The sequence below is a fragment of the Rhinolophus ferrumequinum genome, chromosome 2 (genome assembly GCF_004115265.2).
Source record: "Rhinolophus ferrumequinum isolate MPI-CBG mRhiFer1 chromosome 2, mRhiFer1_v1.p, whole genome shotgun sequence".
Taxonomy (NCBI): domain Eukaryota; kingdom Metazoa; phylum Chordata; class Mammalia; order Chiroptera; family Rhinolophidae; genus Rhinolophus; species Rhinolophus ferrumequinum.
Genome location: NC_046285.1, coordinates 1,565,572 through 1,589,552, shown reverse-complemented (window position 1 = coordinate 1,589,552; position 23,981 = coordinate 1,565,572). Strand labels below are relative to the sequence as shown.

Sequence of the window (23,981 nt, the reverse complement as noted above, 5' to 3'; positions counted from 1 at the left end):
CCTCAGGGCAAACCGGGACAGTTGCTTACTCTAGGTGGGAAAGGTAGTGGCTAGTTTTCGTAGAGGTAGAAGGGCACCTGAGGGCTGTCTCCCTCATTGTGCTATCTCATTTAGCAAGTATTTATTGATGTATATTATAGGTGCAAATTTTACCAACTTTTCTGGGGAGGGAAGTCTTGCGGGGAAACTCAGTTTATTAATAAATACTCTCTGCCGAATTTTCAATTTTTCAGGTCACTTTACTTTTCTTAATAGATTCATAAAATCTAACTAGGGTTAAAAGAAACTCACGCACTGTTCCCAGGAGCTTATGAGGGAAATAATTAAAACTAAGGGTTAGGTCAACGCTAAAAGGGGCCAGCCTTTGGAAAACCAGGCCAGGTCTCTCTGCTAGGACCCCAGGGCTCGACCTCCAAACGCCTCACGCGGCCGCCCCACCCGAGCGCGCGCCTCGAAAAGCTCACTGCGCAGCCGTGACGTCACGGCGCCGGGGCGGGGCCCGAGGCAGGGGCGGGGCCGCCTCCCGGATCTGGCGGAGGGGGCGGGCCGGGGGCGGCGGCCCGGCGGGGCGCTCTTGGCCGCAGAAGCGCTGGGGTTTGTAACGCGCCGGCTGGAGAGGCGGCTGTGTGGAGAGGCTTGCGGGGCGGAATGCCTGGGCTGCCCACCGTCCCGGAACGGGGGCCCGCGGAGCAGTGCGCACCGGAGACCTCGCGCCCAGGCTTCGTGCTGGGGCTGGACGTGGGCAGCTCAGTGATCCGCTGCCACGTCTATGACCGCGCGGGGCGGATCCGTGGCTCCAGCGCCCAGAAGGTGACAGGGAGCGGGCGTCGGGGCCGTGGGTCAGGGTCGCACAGATTCCCGGGATCGGGTCGCGCGCGGCAGAGGAGCGGGCGGGTCCGTCTCATCCGGCCTGGTCGCGGCCACCTGCAGCACCCCGGGGCCTGAGCGGCGCGCCGGGACTGGCCAGATCTCATTCCCGCCCTGGGCAGGGCTGGAACTCGCGCGCCCTTCCTGCCCAGGCTGAGGACAGGAGGGGCCCGGTTTGTGAGCCAGGGCCATGCACTGTCACTCCTGTCACCTGGAGATTCGCCTCTCTGGCCTTAGGTGGGTGCGACTGCGGCGACTCGCCGAGCAGAGCGGGCTGCAATTATCCAGCCAAAGGGTGCTTTGTGACTTGCTTGGTTTTTCCTGCACTTCCTTGATAGACATCCAACCTATTTTCATTTACATTTTAATTTTTCACATGTTGATAGATTGTACCTTCATTGTCCATTCTTCAGTTATTAACATTATAAACTACTTCTCCAACTGCTGGTTTCTCATGTGAGCAACTGACTTCCATGCATAGTGGAGGCTTGGACACATTTTGAAGGCGGTAGTGCCACTACTTTGCTCCTTTGCGTTTTTGAGAATTCGTAAAAATCTTTTTCTGATTTGAGGAGCTTAGCAAGTCATAGATTGTTGTTATTAGTAAATTCATGTTAATAGTAAAGCAGCCAACCAACTGGTATTATCCTGTTCCCATTTTAATGAAGTGCAGATTTCTACACAATTTCCTGAGTACCAAAAATGTTGATTGGATATGGTGTTCCCGTTTACTCTTCTTTCCAATATCAGCATCTTTTCATGTTAGCAGGGTCAGGACAGTAGACCATTCCCGCAGTACTGGACTCTCCCGTTTGCTCCATTTCCACCCTTCTTCCAATCCGCCTAGAAACACATTTCAACCACGGAGGTTGCCCAGGATCAGGTCTACCCACATGACTGCTTTGAGCATTTCTTCTTGAGGAAATACCGGATTTCCATTCTGGTTTGGGGACTAGGAGAGTGAGCTGGCACTACAGCCGCTCCCTGGTCCCTGCTCTGGCTCCCTGTGCAGGAGCACTGCCCACCCACCCACATGCCTCATGTCTACACCAACTGGAAGGGACAGATGAAAGGCCCACACTGTCCCTCAGCATCTATCTGTGTGCTTATCTTTTTATGAGTCTTTATCACAACACAATGATACTTTTCACAGTCTCCCTTATCATTCTAAACACAAAGTACTTCTGTTTTAAGCAGTGATTTTTAAAAAAAAAGGAATTGAAGTATTTGGAACCAAAGGGAGACAAATTGTTAGAGTAAGACACAAGGTTTCATAGTTGCTATATTATCTGAGGCGAATCGTTAGTTCTTAAGAACTGAAGAATCTTAAAGATGAATCAAGATTGCTGTAGCAGGAAACTAGGATGGTTTGTTTGCTCAGATTCTAAACTGTGGGGAAGGTATCTGGAAAGATATGTGAGTAAAATAGAAAAAGTATTTTATAAAAAATAAAAATACAAATAAATAAAATGTTTAAATAAAAATACAAAAAGTCCCTGTTCTCAAAGGAGGAAGCACTATCTTAGGTTAAGGAGTTTATTCCAATGCCTCTCAAACTGTAGCAGGAATTTTACAGCGACACTTCTTAAAGTGTAGTTCCTGGGCTGCTGAGGTTGAGATAAGGAATATATGAAATAGAAACTGGTGTAGCAATTTGGCAGAGTAATTTTATGTTTATTGACCTTAATAATAAAATATTTTGGATTTTATTTTGTATATCATTTTTTTCCTAGAAGGTTGTTTTAATTGTCTTACATTTTTTTTCAACTGCAATTGACATTCAATATTCGTTTCTGGTGTACAGCGTAGTAGTTAGACATTTATAAAACTTATGAAGTGATTACCCCCGATAAGCCTAGTACACACGTGGCACTATATATAGTTATTACAATATTATGACTATATTCCCTGTGCTCTACTTTACATCCCCGTGACTATTTTGTAACTGCCAATTTGTATTTCTTAATCCCTGCACCTTTTTCACCCAGCCACCCAACCTCCCTCCCTCCTGGCAACCATCAGTTTGTCCTCTGTATCTATGAGTTTGTTCATTTGTTTTGTTTTTCAGAATCGACATATAAATAAAATCATATTTTCACCATTGAGTATGATGTTAGCTGTGGGTTTGTCATGTATGACCTTTATTATGTTGAGGTATATTCCCTCTGTTCCCACTTTGCTGAGAGTTTTTACCATAAATTGGTGCTGGATTTTGTCAAATGCTTTTTCTGTGTCTATTGATATGATCATATGATTTTTATCCTCCATTTTGTTTATGTGGTGTATCACATGAATTGATTTGTGGGTATTGAACCAAACTTGCATCCAAGGAATAAATCCCACTTGATCATGGTATATGATCTTTTTAATATATTGCTGAATTTGATTTGCTAATATTTTGTTCAGGATTTTTGCATCTATGTTCATCAGGGATATTGGCATATAATTTTCTTTTTTTGTAATGTTTTGGTCTAGTTTTGGAATCAGAGTAATGTTGGCCTTGTAAAATGAACTTGGGAGCCTTCCCTTCTCTTGAAGTTTTTGGAATAGTTTGTAAAGGATAAGTGTTAATTCTTCTTTGAATGTTTGGTACAATTCACCTGTGAAGCCATCCGCTCCAGGACTTTTGTTGTTGGGAGTTTTTTGATTACTGATTCAATTTCATTAGTGGTTATTGGTCTGTTTAGATTCTGTTTCTTCTTGATTCAGTCTTGAAAGATTGTATTTTTCTGAGAATTTATCCATTTCTTCCAGGTTGTCCAATTTGTTGGCATATAATTGTTCATAGTATTTTCTTATTATCCTTTATATTTAGGTGGTGTTAGTTTTCAGTTCTGTTTCATTTCTGATTTTACTTATTACGGTTCTCTCTCTCTCTCTCTTTGTTTTTGTTGTTAAGTCTGGTTAAAGATTTATCGATTTTGTTTATCTTTTCAAAGAACCAGCTCTTGGTCATTAATCTTTTGTAATTTTTTTACTTTATTTTGTTTATTTCTGCTTTGATCTTTATTATTTCTTTCCTTTTTACTCACTTGGGCTTTGTTTTCTGTTCTTTTTCTAGTTCCTTTAGGTGTAAGTTTAAATTGTTTATTTGAGATTTTTCTTATTTCTTAAAGTAGGTGTATTTTGCTATGAATTTCCCTCTTAAAACTGCATTGGTTGTGTTCCATAGATTTTTGAGTTGTTGTGTTTTCATTTTCATTTGTCTGAATTTATCTTTTCATTTTTTCTTTGATCTTATTATTAACCCATGCACTGCTTAGTAGCATGTTATTTAGCCTCCATGTATTTGTGTGTTTTTCAGTTTTCTTGTTGTTGATTTCTAGTTTTATACCAGTGTGCTGTCCCTTCACTGGAGCTTAGGGCAGTTGTTTGAGAGTAAGTCTGTGCTTGGGCTCTTTAAGAGGACACCTGAGTCTACAGCAGTCCTCCGTCTCAGCTGGATGGAATACCTGCTGATTTCCACAGCCAGATGTCATAGGGATTCCTCAGCAGGTGCCTTGGGCTGGGGAGCCTGGTGTGAGACTGTGGTCTATCGCTCCTTGGGGTACTTCTGTATATTGAATGGCCACACATGTATGTGGGACCACCTTCTTTTGAATCTCTGTCCCTCCTACCAGTCTTGACATAGCTGCTTCTTTGTATCCTTAGTTAATAGGAATTCTGTTCGGCTAGTCTTCACTTGATTCTCAAGGGTGGTTGTTCTATAATTTAGTTGTAACTTTTTGTGTGGTAGTAGGAGGAGGTGAGTACAATGTTTGCCTACTCTGTCATCTTGACTAGCTGCCCATTTAAATTCTGTCTTAAGAACTGTTGGTCCACAATTAATTAGAAATTAGGGGAAAAAGGCAGAGATTACCTAGTCCTGGGCCTTGCAGTTTTGTTTTTCTGTGCTAATCTTGAGCCCACTGCTTGAGCCCACTGCTGCAACCATGCTGCACCAAATCCTCAGGAAAGAGAAGAAGCATCCAGGCTTGACCCGCCGCACCCCCCCACTCCTTGTATCTATTGGAGCTGGAGGTACTGGAACCATGCTCTATGTCTTGCCCCTGGCATCGTTCAATCCAGATGTCTGTTGGGACAAAAAGAATAACACAGAATCCTGGAACAAACTGGGTCTCAGTGATCAATACAAGTTCTATTCAATGAATGTAGATTACAGCAAACTGAAGATAGAAGGTCCAGATTTCTAAATAAAATGTTTCACTACAAAGCTGCTTAAAATGAAGGTCTTTCAGAAGCTATTCACACAATTTTCCACTTAACCAGGAAATATTTTCCCTCCAAATGCACGAAATCATGTTGGTGTATTATGTTAGGGTTTACACTGATTAATAAATATCTGAAACTCAGAAAAAAAAAAGAAATTAGAAAAAACAAACAACTGGTCCTTTACTTCAGATAGCTAGCGTTCTTTGGGAAATAACTCTAAGAACCTATATTTCTACTTAGTATCTGGTTTATTACATCATGGGTATAAAATAAATAATTGGGTTGTATTTAATTAAAGTACGAGAAATTCAGTTTGCTCCATGGGATTTTAATGGATTAGACACAGAACTTGTAGTTTTCTCAATCAAAAATTATACCTCTACTAATATTTTGATAGAGAGACTTTATAATAGAAACCTCAAACCTTTTAGTATAGAATTTGATTGATATGGCTAAATCAATAGCTCAAAAAAGAAAGAGAAAGAACAACTGAAAGGCTTACCCTTTAGAAACAACAATAGGCTGTAGAACAAAATAGGCTGTATTAGTCTTTTAGTTAAAATTGAAATCCTAAACTTGAACCCTTAATCAGCAGGCCAGTACTAGGCCTCTCAGAAAACTTCAATTTTATTTCTGTGGCATTCATTTTTTAATAGCAGAGATACACTTTTAGCCTTTTCCTATTATTTGTATTTAAAAAAATCTTTCCATGGACTTTTAAATATAGGTTTTATATATTAAAATATTATTTAGAGTTGAAAATGCTACATGTGAATATTTGATAATTTTAGTTTTTAAAATTGGAAAAAATTTATCATGTTCCCTGTTGTGAAGAACATCATGCCATTTTGAAGAAACCATGGAAGATAATATCTTGGTTGAAAGAATAGGACAGAAAGGCCACTCCAAAGAAAAAAAAAAGTGGATTCGCTAATTCTACATATTCTCTGTACACTCTTGAAAAAATTTGGTTGTTGTCTTTCGTTTTTAATCAACAAAACAATTTTTCTTCTTAGCTTTGATTATATTCTTGACCTAATTTTGGTATGGTTTTGCTTTGGTAGGGGAGCAGATTTGATTTCACTACTGTGACATGTTTGGGGACAGTGAGCTCTCCAGGTTGATGGAGTTGAGGGAAGTGACCCTGGAGTGCTACCATCAAGTCTGGAGGTTTGTAGACTTGAAATGATGATATTGATACTGAGTTTTTTTGGAGTGAGGAAGTGTTTATCGCATTTGAGTCATTACAGGCTGTGGTCATGAAAATCTTACACAGAACAGAGACATTTGATAGAAGGGGAATAGATTTTGTCAGATCTAGTTATTTCTGATGAGCCCTGTGGATTCTTCTCGTATCACCCTCATGCTCCCCACATAATCACTGTTTCCGCAGTTTCTTTTTACTCTTGTTTTGAACTCTTCTTACATGTTAGAGATTTTCCTTAAATGGTGACCTATGGTTGCTTATCTGTTCATATTTTCAGTAGCATGTCTTACCCTACTCAGCTATCTCTGAGCAATATTTGCAAGAAAAGAACTTCTCTGGTTCAATCCCCACAGAGAGTAAACCTCTTACCTTCTGCCCGGTTCAGGAGGGGCAGTAATCTGTCTGGAGGAGGGGAATTGGGTATGCTTATAAAGACTTTGAACCAGTCCTTTGTTCAGCCCCATCTGGCATCCCAGCCTGTGGAGGTACCTGGGATTTTCAGGGTTCTACCCTAGAATCTCTGCCAGAGGTTGAGCAGAGATGTAGTGTAATCTGAGCAGGGAGTGAGGTATCAGTTTTCTCCTCTGTGCTTGGCCATGTACCACCCACCTACTCACTGTTGATATTAAAAACATTTGTTAAAACCTGGTCTGACCCTGTTTTCTCTCTTCTCATTGTCCTTCTGTGTAAGTCTTCTTAATGGTTCTATTTTAGTTGAGTCTTGAGGGGAATTGGAGATCAAACGTATGTTCAAGCCGTCATTTTATCCTGAAGCCATAGGTTCTTTTTATTTTATTTTTAAAATTAATATACAGTACAATTGACTTTGGTGAATACGTTCTGTGAGTTTTAGCACATGTATAGGAATAACCTAAAACACTCCCTTGTGCTAGCCCTTTGTAGTTATACCCTCTTCCTATATCTAACCTCTGATAACCACTGATCTGTTTTCCATGACTATAGTTTTTTTTTTTCTTTTTGAGAATGTCATCTAAGTGAAACAATACAGTAAATAGCCTTTGCACACTGTTGTGTTTTCTTTTCATCATAATTCCTTTGAGATTTGTCTGTATTTCTGTGTGTATCAGTAGTTCATTTGTTTTACTTCTGAGTAGTAACCCATTATAGATGTACCAGATTCATTCACCCATTGAAGTACATGTGGGTTAGTTCTAGTTTCTGGTGATTTTTAATAGAGCTTCTATTAACATTTTTGTAGATTTTTGATGTGTATGTAAGTTTTTATTTCTTTGGGATAAATACGTAGGAGTGAGATTGTTGGATTATATAGTGAGTAAATGTTTAATTTAACAAGGAATTGCCAAACTTTTCCAGAGTAGTTATACCATTTTGCATTCCCACCAGCAATGTGTAAAATTTCCATTTGTTCTTCACCAACACTTGATATTATTGGTGTTTTTTTTATTTCATACAATCTAATAGATGTAGTGGTGTCTCATTTGGTTTTGACTTGCATTTCCCTAATGCCTGTGATGTTGAATATTTCCATGTGCATATTTGATGTCCATATATCTTCTTTGTTGAAGTGCCTCTTCAAGTTTTCTGCCCATTTTTAATTAGGTTCATTTTCTTATTGTTGAGTTTTGAGATTTCTTTATATATTCTGGATATAATTCCTGTATTGGATGTGTGATTTGCAGATATTTTCAACCAGTCTGTACTTTGTCTTTTCATTTTCTTAACAGTATCTTTTGCAGAGCAGGTGTTTTTAATTTTGATGAAGTCCAGTTTATCATTTTTTTGTTTTATGAATCATACTTTTGGTGTCATGTCTAAGAACTCTTTACCTAGCTCCAAGTCACACTTTTTTTTGCATTTAGAGCTATGATCCCTTTTGAGTTAATTTTTGTATAAATTATGAGGTTTAGGTTAAAGTTAGTTTTTTTTGCATATGAATATGTAAATTTTTCCAACTCTGTTGAAAAGCTATCTTTTCTCCATTGAATTGCCTTGTACGTTTGTCAAAAACTCAATTAGTCATATTTGTGTAGGTCTATTTCCGCATTCTATTTTGTTCCATTGACCTTTTTGTCTATTTTTATGCTAGTATCATACCTTTTTGATTACTATAGCTTTAGAGTAAGTATTGAAATTGGGTGTGATTCCTCCAATTTTATTCTTTTCAGCATTTGTTTGGCTATTTCAGTTCTTTTGACTTTCCAAGTAAATTTTAGAATCATCATGTCTATATCTACAAAAAGTCCTACTGGGATTTTGATAAGAAATTATGGGTGACAGTTCTTTTAAAATGTTTTAAACTTTAAAAATGTTGAGCTACTTTCTCCTAGCCTTCGTGGTTCTGATGACAAATCTAGTCATTCAGATCATTGTTTGTATACATAGTGAGTCTGGCTGCTTTCAAATTTTTTTCTTTGTTTTTGGTTTTCGTCATTTTAACTATGCTGAATCTGGATGTGTAAGGCTTTGGATTTATCCTGTTAGGAGTTTTCTGACTTTCTAGAATATGTGGATTTTAAATCTTTCACTGAACTTGGGAAATTTTTAGCACTATTACTACTATGAAGTAATTTTTGTCTGCATAGAATTCTTTCTTTTCTTCTTTGGGGACTCTGATGACATAAATATTAGATCTTTTGCTCTTTTTCCACAGATCCCTCAGGTTTTACTCATTTTCTCCAACATTTTTTCTCTCTGTTGTTCAGATTAGATAATCTCCATTCATCTATCTTCAGGTTTATTGACAGTCTCCTGCTGTGTCCATTCTATTGAGCCCATGCAGTATGTTTTTTATTTTTTTATTTATTTTTATTTATTTTATATTTTTTAAAGATTTTATTGAGGAAGGGGAACAGGATTTTACTGGGGAACAGTGTGTACTTCCAGGACTTTCTTCCAAGTCAAGTTGTTGTCCTTTCAATCTTAGTTGTGGAGGGTGCCATTCAGCTTCAAGTTGTTGTCCTTTCAGTCTTAGTTGTGGAGGGCGCAGCTCAGCTCCAGGTCCAGTTGCCACCCCCAGTTGCAGGGGGCACAGCCCACCATCTCTTGTGGGAGTCGAACTGGCAACCTTGTGGTTGAGAGGACGCGCTCCAACCAACTGAGCCATCCGGGAGCTCAGCGGCAGCTCAGCTCAAGGTGCCGTGTTCAATCTTAGTTGCAGGGGGCGGAGCTCACCATCCCTTGGGGGACTCAAGGAGTTGAACCAGCAACCTTGTGGTTGAGAGTCCACTGGCCCATGTGGGAATGGAACCGGCAGCCCTCAGAGTTAGGAGCATGGAGCTCTAACCGCCTGAGCCACCGGGCCGGCCCCTGTTTTTTATTTTAATGGTTATATATTTTTTAATTGATTGACCAGTAAAAGTTGTATATATTTAAGGTGTACTACATGATGTTTAGTATACGTACACATTGTGAAATGATTACTACAGTCAAGCTGATTAACATACCTATCACCTCACAAGATTACTGTGTGTGTGAGTGTGTGTGTGTGTGTGTGTGTGTGTTCAGAACACTTGAGAATTACTCTCTTAGCAAATTTCAAGTGTACGATACGTTATTAACTACTATATTCACCATGCTGTACATTAGGTCTTCATCATTTATTCATCTTGTAACTGAAAGTTTGTACCCTTTGACCAGCATCTCTCTCCATTTCTCCCACTCCCCTAATTTTTGTATTTTTTAATTCTAAAAATTTCATTTTGTTTTTCTTCATGCTTTTTGTATCTTTGCTGAGACTTTCTATCTTTCCATTTGTTTCAAAAGAATTCGCCCTACTTAAAGCACTTTTATAATAGCTGCTTTAAAACCTTTGTCAGGTATCTGTGTCATCTTGGCAGTGGTGTCTATTGATTATCTTTTCCCATGTGAGTTGAGATTTTTCTGGTTCTTCATATACTTTGTAATTTTGGATCGTGTCCTGGACACTTTGAATATCATGGTATAAGACTCTGGGTCTTGTATAAATCCTATGATGAATGGTGATATTTTTCTTTTAGCAGGCAACTAATGCAGTTGGATTCAGGCTACAAATTCTGATCAGCCTTCTGTGGACTTGGGTTTCAATGTCAGTTCTGTTTTCAAGACCTTGGCAGTACTATTTGAATATGCCCTGTGTATGTGCTATCAAGTGGTCAGTCTGGGACTTGGGCTATGATCTCTCTCATAGTTCTGTTCTTTACATCTGTGCTCTGCTATTTAGGTTACACTGACACATGTGCAACTTCTAGGTGAGTCTAGGGATTCATATACAACCTTCTAGGGTAGCTTTCTCAAGCCCCTCCCTCTCTGAGATCTTCCTAGTACTCCTTGGGTCCTCTTGCCAGAAAGCTGGAGCTTTCATTACCTGTTCTGCCGGGCACTTTGTACGCCCACAGTGGGCTAGGTATCAGGAGCACAGAGAGAGGAAAAAGTGATGGGGGTTCACCTTATCCTCTTGGACCCATAGCTCCTCTGATTGCAGAGGAAGTTTTGCCTCCCTCAGTATTTTAGGTGCTATGGTTACTGCTGCAGCCACCACTACCAGATAGGCTGGGTACAAAAGTATCAAAGCAAGGGAGAAAAAAGAAACAAAAAGTGGAAGATTTCTCCCACTCCCTCTGAATGTTAGCCAAAAGAAGAGAGCTTCTCCTGGGGTTTCTACTGCAGCCTGCTACCCACTTCTGGTTTTCAGGCTTCCTTGAGTCCAGGCCAGGGGATACCAGAAGAAAAGTGGGAATCTTACCACCAGCTCAGTAGTACTTGAATTCTTCTAACCCACTCTGTGTGCCTTTATATACCTTTTTGAGTCCGCAAGTAGCTGCCCCATGCATTCTGTCTGGGTTTTGTATCTGCATTCAGTGGGGGAGACAGGGTGGCCTGAACCAGAACTTGCTGTTTTATTTGTTAATATTTGTATTTCAAAATTCTGACTTTTTTCTTATTACAAAAATAATACATCTCCATTGTAGAAAACTTGGAAAATAAAGATAAATTTGGGAAATAAAGATAAAGATTAAATAAAGAAAGTTAAAATCGTCTGTGTAAACTCATGAACTAAAGAAAACTACTGGTATTTTGGTATCTCCTTTTTTATTTCATGTATGTATTTTTTTCCATTTTAACAATAAAAACGAATTAGATAATAAATGGAATCATGTTGTTAATGATTTTAATGAGTAATCTTAAGATCCACATACCATTAATTTGACTAATGTTATTTTTACTAAATCTTCTCTTTTCCATAGGTAGAAAGTCTTTATCCTCAAATTGGCTGGGTTGAAATTGATCCTGATATTCTCTGGCTTCAGTTTGTTTCTGTAATAAAAGAATCTGTCAAAGGTAATTGGATTTACAAAAATAAAAATAGTAAAGTATATTTTGTTTGTAACAAGAGTTTTCCTCAGGCATTGATAGAATTTGGTGGGTTTCCTAAGTTATAATTATACATACTCTATTTTATTGGGGTCACAGTGTCAATCCGTTTTGACCAAGAATGGCAAGGCAAACAAAAGCTTTATTTGGTGGTCTTTTAAGAATTGCAATTCAGAAACATAGGTTTCGTTAGAAACCCCAACTGTATTCTGAGTGGGAAAGGAACAGAGTTTATAAAAACAGAAAAGGGGTCCTTCCAAAGGGGTTACACAAGTTGCTTTGAAAGAACTGAGATGAGTGCTGTCAGGCAGACTTACACTGTGCTAGATACATGACTAATTGCTTATGTCTATTCCTAGGTGGACATTTTTTTTTTAATTTTTATTGGGGCATATTGGGGAACAGTGTGTTCTTCCGGTACCCATCAGTTCCATGTCAAGTCATTGTTTTCAATCTAGTTGTGCGTGGCGCAGCTCCTTGGCCCATGCTGGTATTATGAGCCTTGTGCTCCCCCTGGCTGAGATAGTGGGTCGCCATTTGGTCGGTGGCTTACGGCAGCCCAGCTGCAGGGAGAGCCATTGTTCACAATATTAGCTTAGAGGGTGCACCTCACTGGCCCATGTGGGGAGCAGAACCAGTGAACTCGGCTTTAGGAAGACAGCGCTCCAACTACCTGAGTCACCTGCCTGGCCCAACATTTTATTTTTTAATAGAGAGTTCAGTGATGCAGAGCCAGTTCCAGGAAGTAAGCGTATATCAGGATGTAGCCATTTGTTTTAGGCCAGTTCAAAAGTTCAGTTTCACTTGGAAGGAGTGAGTTAGCTCAGCTTCCTGGAGGCCTTCCGGCTCCATTTTAGATTGCTCTCTTGACAATATCAACTCCATTTTGCTGTTTTTTCTTTCACAATATTTTCCCAGTATTTTTTAGGGGACATTTGCCGTTTACAATGAACCACTTTGTCCAGGAGAGGTAACAGCAATTCTGTCCTCTGGTTTAAGATTTTTTCAGCCACAGTACAAAGGCTCACCTTCCTCCTTCATTCTAGGTTGTAGCTAGTGACTATTTGATTTCCTGTTGTGTACAAAATACTAGCGGGTTATAAACAAAGTTACAACACACAGTTCCTGTTGGCAGAAGTTACAACTGAGTAACCTTTATTGTAAAATAAATTTTTGTTTTGTCTTTTTCTGTGTGGTCTCTTGATGCATAGTGCTTCCCTGGCTGTAGCTGTGGTCTGAAATCTTAGCTCTTTGAGAACATTTTCAATGCAGCCTTCTTTAAGAATACAATGAAAGATGACCTGTAGATGTAAATTCTAAATGGTCTTTTACTTCATTTTTCTGGCTGAATTGCTTCTCCTTCTCACCTTTTTGGTTTGAAATATTTGAAAACCTATACAAAAATTTGCAAGAATTGTACATTGAACACTTGTATACCTTTCTCTGAGATTCAGACATGTTTTACAATGTTTACTGTACCATCCTCTGTAAACTTCTTTTGGCTGATCTATTTGAGGATTGGTTGGATAACAAAATAATAATCTGTTATCCCTAGATACTTCAGCATTATTTCCAAAGAAAAAGAGTATTCTCCTATATTACCACAATGCAATTATCACACAGGAAATTTAACATTAATATGGTAATATTTTCTAATACTTAGTCTTCGATATCCCCTACTATCTTAGTCATTAATAACTTTTTATTCAATCCAGAATCTAACCAAAGATGAGGCATTGCATTTAGCAGTGTCTGCAGAGTCTTTCAACGACAGCGTGTTCTTCATGACATTGACAGCTTTCAAAATTGCAGACCAATTTAGTAGACTTTTCCTGCATTTTGAGGTTGTCTGATTATTTCCACATGATTAGATTCAAGTGAAGTATTTTTGGAAGGAGTACAGAATAGGGGTGATTTGTCTTCCTCAGTGCTCATATTTAAAGTTGTCCCTAATTTGCCCAGAGGGATAAAGTGCTTTTTAAAAATAATATCACAAAAATCACTCAGTTGCTATAATTTAAGAAATTTGGATTTAAAAAAACTATGTTTTTATTTGCCTCCTAGCATCTGTTTGTGTGGAAAATAGATCTGAGCTTCAATAATTATGTTACTTTCCCGAGGGATTTTTCTTTTTTACCATCTCCCAGCTTCTATTATGGTTGATCATTGCTTAAATTAAGATCCTATCTTGTAGTATAATATTATCAAGAAGAAAATACAATCTGACTGACTTTAAGTAGTGTTTTTTTAATAACATTTAAAGCAAAAAAACCATTTTTTAAATTATGAGAATATGACCTTTTATCCCTTTAAGTAAAAAAAAATACTACAAAATCATCTTAATAATGTTTTTTTATTAGCTCAAATTGTGTTATTAAAATGCTAAACCCAGATATTTTTTCTAAAGATTATACTCAGTGATTTCTTTTCCATGCTATAAAATTATAAAGAAAAACTTCACTGGCTTTTAAACATGTGTTTTGTCTATCTTTATTTTTAGCTGCAGGAATAGAGATGAATCAAATCATTGGTCTTGGCATTTCAACACAGAGAGCAACTTTTATTACGTGGAACAAGTGAGTACATTGTGTAATAAGCACTCTTTTGCTGGGTTCATATCACAATGAATGTACTGCTGTGAAATCTGTTTGGGGAATTTTAAATTTGTGAATTAAGAACAGTTTTGCTTTGTTAAGAGGGATGAAAGTAGACCTACCTTTTGGTTTATTAAAATATGTTCCATGCATGTTATCTAGGCTTGACTTACATAAAATAATAGCAAAAAGACTGTTGCTGTTATTAAAATCCTCCATTCCTTTCTTTTCCATTTTATTTTCTTCATGTCACTTATCATTATGTAAAATTTTTATGTACTTATTTGCATATTTATTTATTAAACCTCTCCCATAGAAGTGAGAAGTTCCATGAGTGTTGGGATTTTTGTCTGCCCTGTTCACACTGGGTCCTTTAAACCTATAACAATACCTGGCACATAGTAGGCACTGCAATCTTTGAGTGATTGAGATGAACCTGGAGAGGAAGGCAGGGTTGCAGACTAGGAAAGGTTATTTGTTGTAGTAAGGAGTTTGCCTCTCATAAGCAGTGGGAAATTATCAAAATCTGTTAAGCAGAAGAGTAATGTGACCAAATTTAAATTTTTCAAAGAATATTCTTGAAGCAGGAATTCTAGATAGTGGATTTGAAGGGAATGAGACTAAGACTGGGAAGTCTCTTTGAAGGCTATTGCTTATTCAGGTCTCTCATCTTATGTCTAAAAAGACAACCCACCTCCAGCTACTCTATTCCTTTTCATAGCATAATCATTATATGAAATGATGTATTTTTTTGCTCATTTTGTTTCTCAATCCCCATAAGCTCCAGGGATGTTAATAACCCCCAGCTCCCAAGTTTTTGGCCAAAGCAGCTGAAGGATATTATTAACTCACTGTGGCACACTAGAAGAAGAGGAGCTACAGGTTTTGGGTGAACATGTTGCATTTTGAGATGACGTGGGCAGTCTATTTATGAGGGGCTGGAACTTAAGTGAGAGACTGGTCCTAGAGATGTAGATTGGTGAGTGGTTCCGTGATGATTACGTTCATGAGTGTGGGTTAGATTTTTCAGAGAGAGCAGCTAGTTAAAAAGAGATGGTGACCAAGGATGCAACCCCTGGCAAACATCATCATTTAACTGGCAGTCAAAGAAGGAAAAATCAGCAAAGGAAACTAAGAAGATGTACTTAGAGAGGTAGGAGGAGAAACAGTACAGTGACATCATGGCAGCTTAGAAAAGTGACAGTTTTAGAACAAAGGAAGTTATTGTCTGGAGCCACTATTGTAGAAAGGTCAAGTCAAATTGAAAAGGATCCTATAAATCTGGGAACATTGAGGACCATAGTGAATATAATTTTCATGAGTGATTGGGAATCTAAATTGCATTTGAATTGTATGTGGTTGAGGTCCTGGGGGGTGATGAGGAAACATTGAAGGAGCTTGGCTAGGTGACGGGCATCAAGAGAGATATTTCTGGTTCTTCTTCAAAGAGGGGGAGATTAAGTGTGTTTAGAGAAAGGATATTTGATTAAATGAAATGATGAAAGAGATAGGAAGTCATGGATATAGAGAGTACTGGTAGAGATGCCAACCTTAGACTTGGAGAGGGAAAGCTTTTCCTCTGAACCAAGACAGAGATGCATGATGGCTGTAGGTGTAGCTGGTGGAGAAGTGGGAAGTTGAAAAAGGTCATTCCTTGCATTCTTATTTCCTTTGAGAAATAGGAGGCCAGTGGTGCCATAAGGTTTGAGAAATGTGAAAATTTGGATGTGCCATTTGTGGGGAACGGAGAGGAAACTAATGAAGGACAAGAGAAAGACTTTTATCATTTTAAGTGACTTTGAGAGCATGGACATGGTTGAGTTCCATAGATGTAGATTCGTACAAATTTACAAGGCTATGTGACTTTTCCCCAACCTTTCTCAAGGGTTCTGGCATTGAAAGTGGAGACAGAAGAAAGTTAGATTGATCCCACGTTGAAAAGGTAGATAGTTAACTCAAAAGTCAAGGGGTAGAGAGGAACATCATGCAAAATAGTGGAGTAGGAAGCTGTTTTCCCTCCACAAAAACAGCCATTGAGTTGGAAAGAGAGAATGGAATAAACTATTTAAGAACTCTAGAAACTCATTAGCCCTTATAACAAGTAGGAAAGTGCTGGATGAAGGTAGAGGCTTCTGTTCTTAATTATGAGAGGGCATGTGCAAACCAGCCACCATCCTCCATTCCCAGGCTCTGCTGTGGATGTTGGGAAAGCAACCCACATTCCTGGAGCAAGTGGCTCTTGTCAGGGAAGGCAGTGGGGACCTTGTCCTACAAAATTTTGACTTATATACTTTGGTGGATTTGACAGTGCCCTGCAGGACTGGTACAGATACTTACCTAAGGTCTGGTTCTCTGGGCATTCTTAGCTGCAGTGCCTTCCTAGACAGCATCTGTTGGAAGATTTAAAGAGCCATTACCTTTCTGGGTTGCTTTGGAGCCAGACATTTAACAAAATCTTTGTCAGGAGAGGCCCATACCAAGAAACATCATAATCAAAATGCCAAAGCTTAAAGACAAAGAGAGAATCTTAAAAGCAGCAAGAGAAAAGCAGTTAGTTAACTACAAGGGAGTGCCCATAAGACTATCAGCTGATTTCTCAACAGAAACTGCAGGCCAGAGGGAGTGGCAGGAAATACTCAAAGTGATGAAAAGCAAAGACTACAACCAAGATTACTCTACCCAGCAAAATTATCATTTAGAATCGAAGGACAAATAAAGAGTTTCCCAGATAAGAAAAAGCTAAAGGAGTTCATTACCACCAAACAAGAAATATTAGAGGGACTTCTTTACAAAGAAGAAGGGGAAAAAAAGACAAGTAGGGTAATAAAAAGGCAATAACTATATGCCTATCAATAATAATTTTAAATGTAAATGGATTAAATGCTCCAGTCAAAAGACATTTGGTAGCTGAATGGATAAGAAAAAAACACCCATACATACGCAGTCTACAAAGATGTACTCCAGATTGAAAGAAACACACAGATTGAAAGTAAAGGAATGGAAAAAATATATTTTATGCGAATGGGGTAGCAATATTTATATGAGACAAAATAGACTTTAAAACAAAGTCTATAACAAGAAACAAAGAAGGGCATTTAATAATGATAAAGGGATCAATTCAACAAAAGGATATAATTCTTATAAATGTTTATACAGCCAATGGAGGAGCACCAAAATATATAAAGCAAATATTGATGGACGTAAAGGGAGAGATGTATAGTAACACAGTAATAGTAGGAGACTTTGACACCGCATTGACATCAGTGGATAGGTCATCCAGATAGAAAATCAATAAGGAAAAAGTGGCCTTAAATGGCACATTAGACCAGATGGATTTAATTGATATTTTTAGGGCATTCCACCCCAAAGTAGCAGAATATACACTCTTTTCAAGCACCCATCAAAAATTTTTCAGGGTAGACCACATGTTAGGCCACAAAACAAGCCTTGATAAATTTAAGAAGATTGAAATAATACCAAGCATCTTCTCCAATCTTAATGGTATGAAACTAGAAATCAACCACAAGAAGAAAACTGAAAAACACACAAACACATGGAGGCCAAATAAAATGCTACTAAACAGTGAATGGGTTAACAATGAGATCAAGGAAGAAATCAAAAGATAACTTCAGACAAATGAAAATGAAAACACAACAATACAAAAATCTATGGAACATGCTCAATGCAGTTTTAAGAGGAAAACACATAGCAATATACAACTACCTCAAGAAATAAGAAAAATCTGAAATAAATGCTCTAAACTTACATGTAAGGAATTTAGAAAAAGAAGAACAAACACAGCTCAAAGTGAGTAGCAGCAATGAAATAATAAAGATTTGAGTGGAAATAAATGAAATAGAATCTAAAAAAAAAAGAATACATAGCCAAGAGCTGGTTTTTGAAAAGATAAACAAATTTGATAAACCTTTAACCGGACTCATCAAGAAAATAAGAGAGGACTCAAATGAATAAAATCAGAAATGAAAGAGGAATACTAAGGATTATAAGACAATATTACAAATAATTATGTGCCAACAAATTGGATAATGTGGAAGAAATGGGTAAATTCCTAGAAACATACAGTCTTTCAAGACTGAATCAAGAAGAAACAGAAAATTTGAACTGACTGATTACTACAAGTGAAATCAAGTCTGTAATTAAAGAACTGCCAACAAACAAAAGCCTGGACCAGATGGCTTCACAGGTGAATTTTACCAAACATTCAAAGAAGAATTCGCACCTATCCTTTGCAGACTATTCCAAAAAACTTCAAGAGGAAGAAAGGCTTCCAAGCTCATTTTACAGGATGATCATTACCAATTCAAAGGACACTATCAAAAAAAAAAATTAAAAAAAAAGAAGAAAGAAAGGAAAATATAGGCTGATATCTCTGATGAACATAGATGCAAAAATCCTGAACAAAATATTAGCAAACTGAATTCAGTAATACATTAAAAAGAACGTATACCACGATCAAATGGGTTTTATTCCTTGGATGCAAGTTTGGTTCAATATTTGCAAATCAAGTCACGTGGTACACAAAATGGATGATAAAAATTGTGTCATATCAATAGATTCAGAAAAAACATTTCATAAAATCCAGCACCATGTATGATAACAACTCTCCCCAAAATGGGAATAGAGTGAACATACCTCAACATAATGAAGGCCCCATATGGCAAACGCATTATATTCAACAGTGACAATCTAAAAGCATTTTCCTTAAAGTCAGGAATAAGACCACTTCTATTCAACATAGTATTGGAAGTCCTAGCCACAGCAGTCAGACAAGAAAAATAAATAAAAGGCATCCAAATTGGAAAGGAAGAAGTAAAACTGCCATTACTATTTTTAATTTTTTTTATTAGTTTCAGGTGTACAAAACAATGTAATAGACATTTATCATTTATATCCCTCACACATTGATAACCCCCCTTCGCCCTCTGACATCGCATACAGCCATTACATTTCCACTGTCTCTATTCCTAATGCTAAACTCCACTTCTTGTAAATATATATATATATAGATATATCTATCTATATATATAATTGTAGTTGATATTCATTATTGTTCAGCTTCAGCTTCACGTAAACAGTGCAGTGATCAGGCATCTACATCATCCCTGAAGTGGCCTCTCTAACGGGACAAGTGTCCATCGAATACCCTACAAAATCTTTACAACATTATTGATTACGTTCCCCAAATTGACTTTCATATCCCCATCGCAATCTTTTGGTTACTGATGGTGCTTTCTAATCCTCTCACCTTCCCCCTTATCCCCAACGTCCCTCCCGTCTAGCAACCCTCAGTTTTTCCTCTATGTCTCTGAGACTGTTTCTGATTGGTTCATTCATTTATTCTTTTCTTTAGATTCCAAATAGAAGTGAGATCATATGGTGTTTGTCTTTATCTGACTTATTTCACTTAGCATAATGTTCTGTAGGTCCATCCATATTGTTGTAAATGGTAAGATTTCATTCTTCTTTATGGCTGTGTAATACTCCACTGTATGTGAAAATATAGGAAGAAACTTTACAGACATTACCTGCAGTAAGATTTTTACTGATATATCCCCTTGGGCAAGGGAAGTAAGAGAAAACATAAACATGTGGGATTACATCAAAATAAAAAGTTTTTTTGCAGCAAAGAAAACCATCAATAAAACTCCTACTGAATGGGAGAAGATATTTGCCAATGATATATCCGATAAGGTGTTAATATCCAAAATTTATAAAAAACTCATTCAACTCCAAAAAAATAAACAACCCAATTAAAAAATGGGCAGAGGACATGAAGAGACATTTTTCTAAAGAGGACAGACAGATGGCAAACAGACATATGCAAAAATGCTCAACCTCACTTTCTCACTAACTTAGAGAAAGGCAAATAAAAACCACAATGAGATACCACCTCACCCCAGTCAAAATGGCTATCATCAGTAAATCAAACAACAAGTGCTGGCGAGGAGGTGGAGAAAAGGGAACTCTTGTGCATTGTTGGTGGGATTGCAGATTGGTGCAGCACTATGGAAAACAGTATCGAGGTATCTCAAAAACCTGAAAATGGAACTACTTTATGACCCAGCAATTCCACTCTTAGCTATCTATCCAGAGAAATCCAAAACTCTAATTCAAAAAATTTGTGCACCCCGATGTTTGTTGCAGCACTATACACAAAAGTGCCATTATTAAAGGATGACATGATGCTGTATGTACAGAACCCTAAAGAGTCCACCAAAAAAATAGAAGAACTGATAAATGAATTCAGTAAAGTAGCTGGATACAAAATTAATATTCAGAAATTGGTTGCATTTTTATACACCAATAATGAACCAACAGAAAGAGAAATTAAGAAAAAAATCCCATTTTCATTTGCATCAAAATAAGTAACTAAGAATAAATTTAGCCAACGAGGTAAAAGACCTGTACTTGGAAAAATTATAAGATGTTGAAGAAAGAAACTGAAGGAGAAACAAATAAATGGGTAGGGAGAATCAACATTGCTAACATGTCCACACTACCCAAAGCAATCTACAGATTCGGTGCAACCCCTATCAAAATACCAATGGCATTTTTCACAGAACTAGAACAAATAATTCTAAAATTTATATAGAACTATAAAAGACCTTGAATATCCACGGCAATCTTGAAAAAGAAGAACAAAGCTGGAGGTATCACGCTACCTGATATGAAATTATACACTTTGTGAAGGGTGTAAATGTCTAACTATTATGTTGCTTTGTACACCTGAAACTAATTTAAAAAATTACACTACAAGGCTATGTAGTAATCAAAATAGCATAGTATTGGCATAAAAACCGACACATAGTTCAATGGAATAGAATAGAGAGGCCAGAAATAAACCAACAGCTGCTATATGGTCAATTAGTGTATGACAAAGGAGGCAAGAATATACAATGGGGTAAAGACAGTCTCTTCAATAAATGGTGTTGGGAAAACTAAACAGATACATACAAAATAATTAAATTAGACCACTGTATAAGACCCAAAACCATAAATCTTGTAGAAGAAAACATTGGCAGTAAACTCTCTGACATTGCTCGTATGTATATATTCCCATTTGTTTGTTTTTCATTTGTTTCCCTCCCCTGAGGCAAGGGAAACAAATGAAAAAATAAACAAATGGATGGGACTACATCAAACTAAAAAGAGAAGGAAACCATCAGCAAAACAAAACTACAACCTACTGATTGGGAGAAGATATCATCAATGACACATCCAATAATGGATTAATATCTAAAATATATAAAAAAAGTCATACAACTCAACACCAAAAAATAAACAACATGATTAAAAACTGGCAGAGGACCTGAATAGACAATTCTCCAAAGAGGACATACAGATGGCCCATAGACATGTGAATGATGCTCAATATCCCTAATCGTCAGAGAAATTCACATAAAAACCACAATGAGATATCACCTCACACGTGTGAGAATGGCTATCATCAATAAATCAGCAAACAACAAGTGTTGGCAAAGATGTAGAGAAAACCCTTGTGCACCAATCCTTGTGCACTGTTGGTGAGATTTCAAATTGGTGCAGCCACTGTGGAAAACAGTATGGAGTTTCCTCAAAAATTAAAAATAGAACTACCTTATGACCCAGCAGTTCCACTTCTGGATATTTATCTAAAGAAATCCAAAACGCTGATTTGAAAAAATACACATCTCCATGTTCAACGAAACATTATTTACAATAGCCAGGATATGAAAGCAACCTGTGTGTATTGATAGTTGAATGGATAATGATGAGGTGGTATATATGTACAATGGAACATTATTCAGCCATAAAAGGAAGGGAATCTTACATTTATGACAACATGGATGGACCTACAGGGTATTATGCCACCTGGAATAAGTCAGAGAAAGACAAATACCGTATGATCTCACTTATATGTGGAATCGGAAGAACAAAATAAACAAATGAAACAGAAACAGACTCCTAGATACAGAGAACACACTGAAGACTGCCATATGGGAAGGAGATGGGGGGCTGGGTGAAAAGGGTGAAAGGATTAAGAAGTATAAACTGATAGTTACAAAATAGTCGCGGGGATGTAAAGTGCAGCATAGAGAATATAGTCAATAATATTGTGATAACTATGTATGGTGTGAGATGGGTACTAGACTTACTGGGGAGATCACTTTGTAAGTTATGTAAATGTCTAATCACTATACTGTACACCTGAAACTAATATAATATTGAATGTCAACTGCAATTGAAAAATAAAACACACACACACACACACCCCCACACACACAGAAAATCTGTCAGGTTGCTAGCTGATCACAGAGATGACAGAAGTTTCAGAAACTTCAGTGACCACACAACAAGGAATACACACTTTGCAAACATAGCTTGGAAAAGGCACAAAATGACAGTCCAGCCCTCATCAGGAAAAATCAGCCGTTTTTGAGGAATGCAAAAATCAGATGTCTAGAAGTACCTCATTAATTTTCAAAGGAATAGAAGTTTTAAATATCTCACTGGCTGACTTAAGGAATTAGTCGTGATTTAAGGAATGTTTGTACATTGACCTATTAAAAACTAAAATTAGACATTAAAGTAAAAAAAATACACATTATAAACAGCATAATTTAAAACTGTCCCATTCAGGATTCATGACTTTTCCTTACACCCATTTTCCACTCCCTTAACTGCTGTCTTTCCGGGAAACAGCACCTCTCAGCATTCAGCCTCACACGTTATTAAAACAAGGTGCATTTTTACATATTGAACGGAAAAGAAAATCAGTGTGTGTGAAATTATGGCAAAAGTGTTTCACTCATGCACTGCTGTCATATTCTGTAATATATTCATGTTTGTTTTTATATACAATTATTATCTCCAAATACTTATCAAGTAAAACTGATGCCCCCAACTCTGCCCCATGCACCGACTGTACGTGTGCCCGAGCTGAGAAGGCATTCAACTGTGTGACATTAGAAGTATTCAAACAAGCAATATGCAGTATTGATAGTAACATCACATACTGCAGGTTTCGCCAGCTGAGGAGCTGGGAAATTGTCTTTGACTCAATAATCTCAAATTTAGGAGTAAGGGAGATTTAAGGAAATTAACCCAATAGAAAAAAGCAATACCTCAAAACATGACCTTTGGAAATAGGGTCATTGCAGATGTAATTAGTTAAGGTGACTTATAATGTTGTAGGGTGACTTCCTAATCCAGTATGATTGGTGTTCTCATGCGAAGACAGCCATGTGAATACAGATGCGAAAAGAATGCCACGTGATGAAGTAATGGAGTGATGCATCTATAAGCCAAGGAATGCCAAAGTTTGCTGCAAACCACCGGAAGTTAGGCAGAGGCAAGGAAGGATTCCTTTACAGGTTTCAGAGGGAGTATGGTCTTGTCAACACCTTGAATTTTAGCCTCCAGAACTGTGTGGACGAATTGCTATTGTTTTAGGCCACTCAGTTTGTGATACTTTGTTATGGTCACCCAAACAAACTAATACAATGGTCAATTAATTTTAGGTAAGGGTGCCAGGAGCAAGCATTAGGGAAAGAACAGTTTTTTCAACAAATGATGCGAGAAAACTGGATATCCACATGCAAAGAAATGAAGTTGGACCCTTTACACAATATACAAAAATTACCTCACATAATGAGTCAGACTAAATTTAAAAGGTAAAACTATTAAACACTTAAAAGAAAACAGAAGAAAGTCTTCATGACCATGGATTTAGCAGTGATTTTTAAAATGGCTCAAAAGCACAGCTTACA

At 37.6% G+C, this 23,981-nt stretch overlaps 2 protein-coding genes across 5 annotated transcripts in view; both read left to right on the top strand.

Annotated features, from left to right (window-relative positions):
- The first annotated feature begins 543 nt into the window (after window positions 1-543).
- GK5 (glycerol kinase 5) overlaps window positions 544-23,981 on the top strand; it is an 85,127-nt gene continuing 61,689 nt past the window's right edge. For 2 of the 4 annotated variants that reach the window (XM_033135463.1, XM_033135460.1), the window contains exons 1-3: window positions 544-810; window positions 11,491-11,584; window positions 14,118-14,193. In XM_033135463.1, coding sequence (XP_032991354.1) covers window positions 649-810; window positions 11,491-11,584; window positions 14,118-14,193 — 332 coding nt within the window. In that variant the 5' untranslated portion in view covers window positions 544-648. Of the gene's footprint in view, window positions 811-869; window positions 1,105-6,143; window positions 6,250-11,490; window positions 11,585-14,117; window positions 14,194-23,981 lie in introns of those variants that run through there. The other 2 variants (XM_033135467.1, XM_033135474.1) reach the window with 2 other exon arrangements.
- LOC117038522 (cytochrome c oxidase subunit NDUFA4-like) lies at window positions 4,800-5,060 on the top strand. The gene has a single exon (XM_033135480.1). The coding sequence runs from the start codon at window positions 4,800-4,802 to the stop codon at window positions 5,058-5,060; it is 261 nt and encodes an 86-aa protein (XP_032991371.1).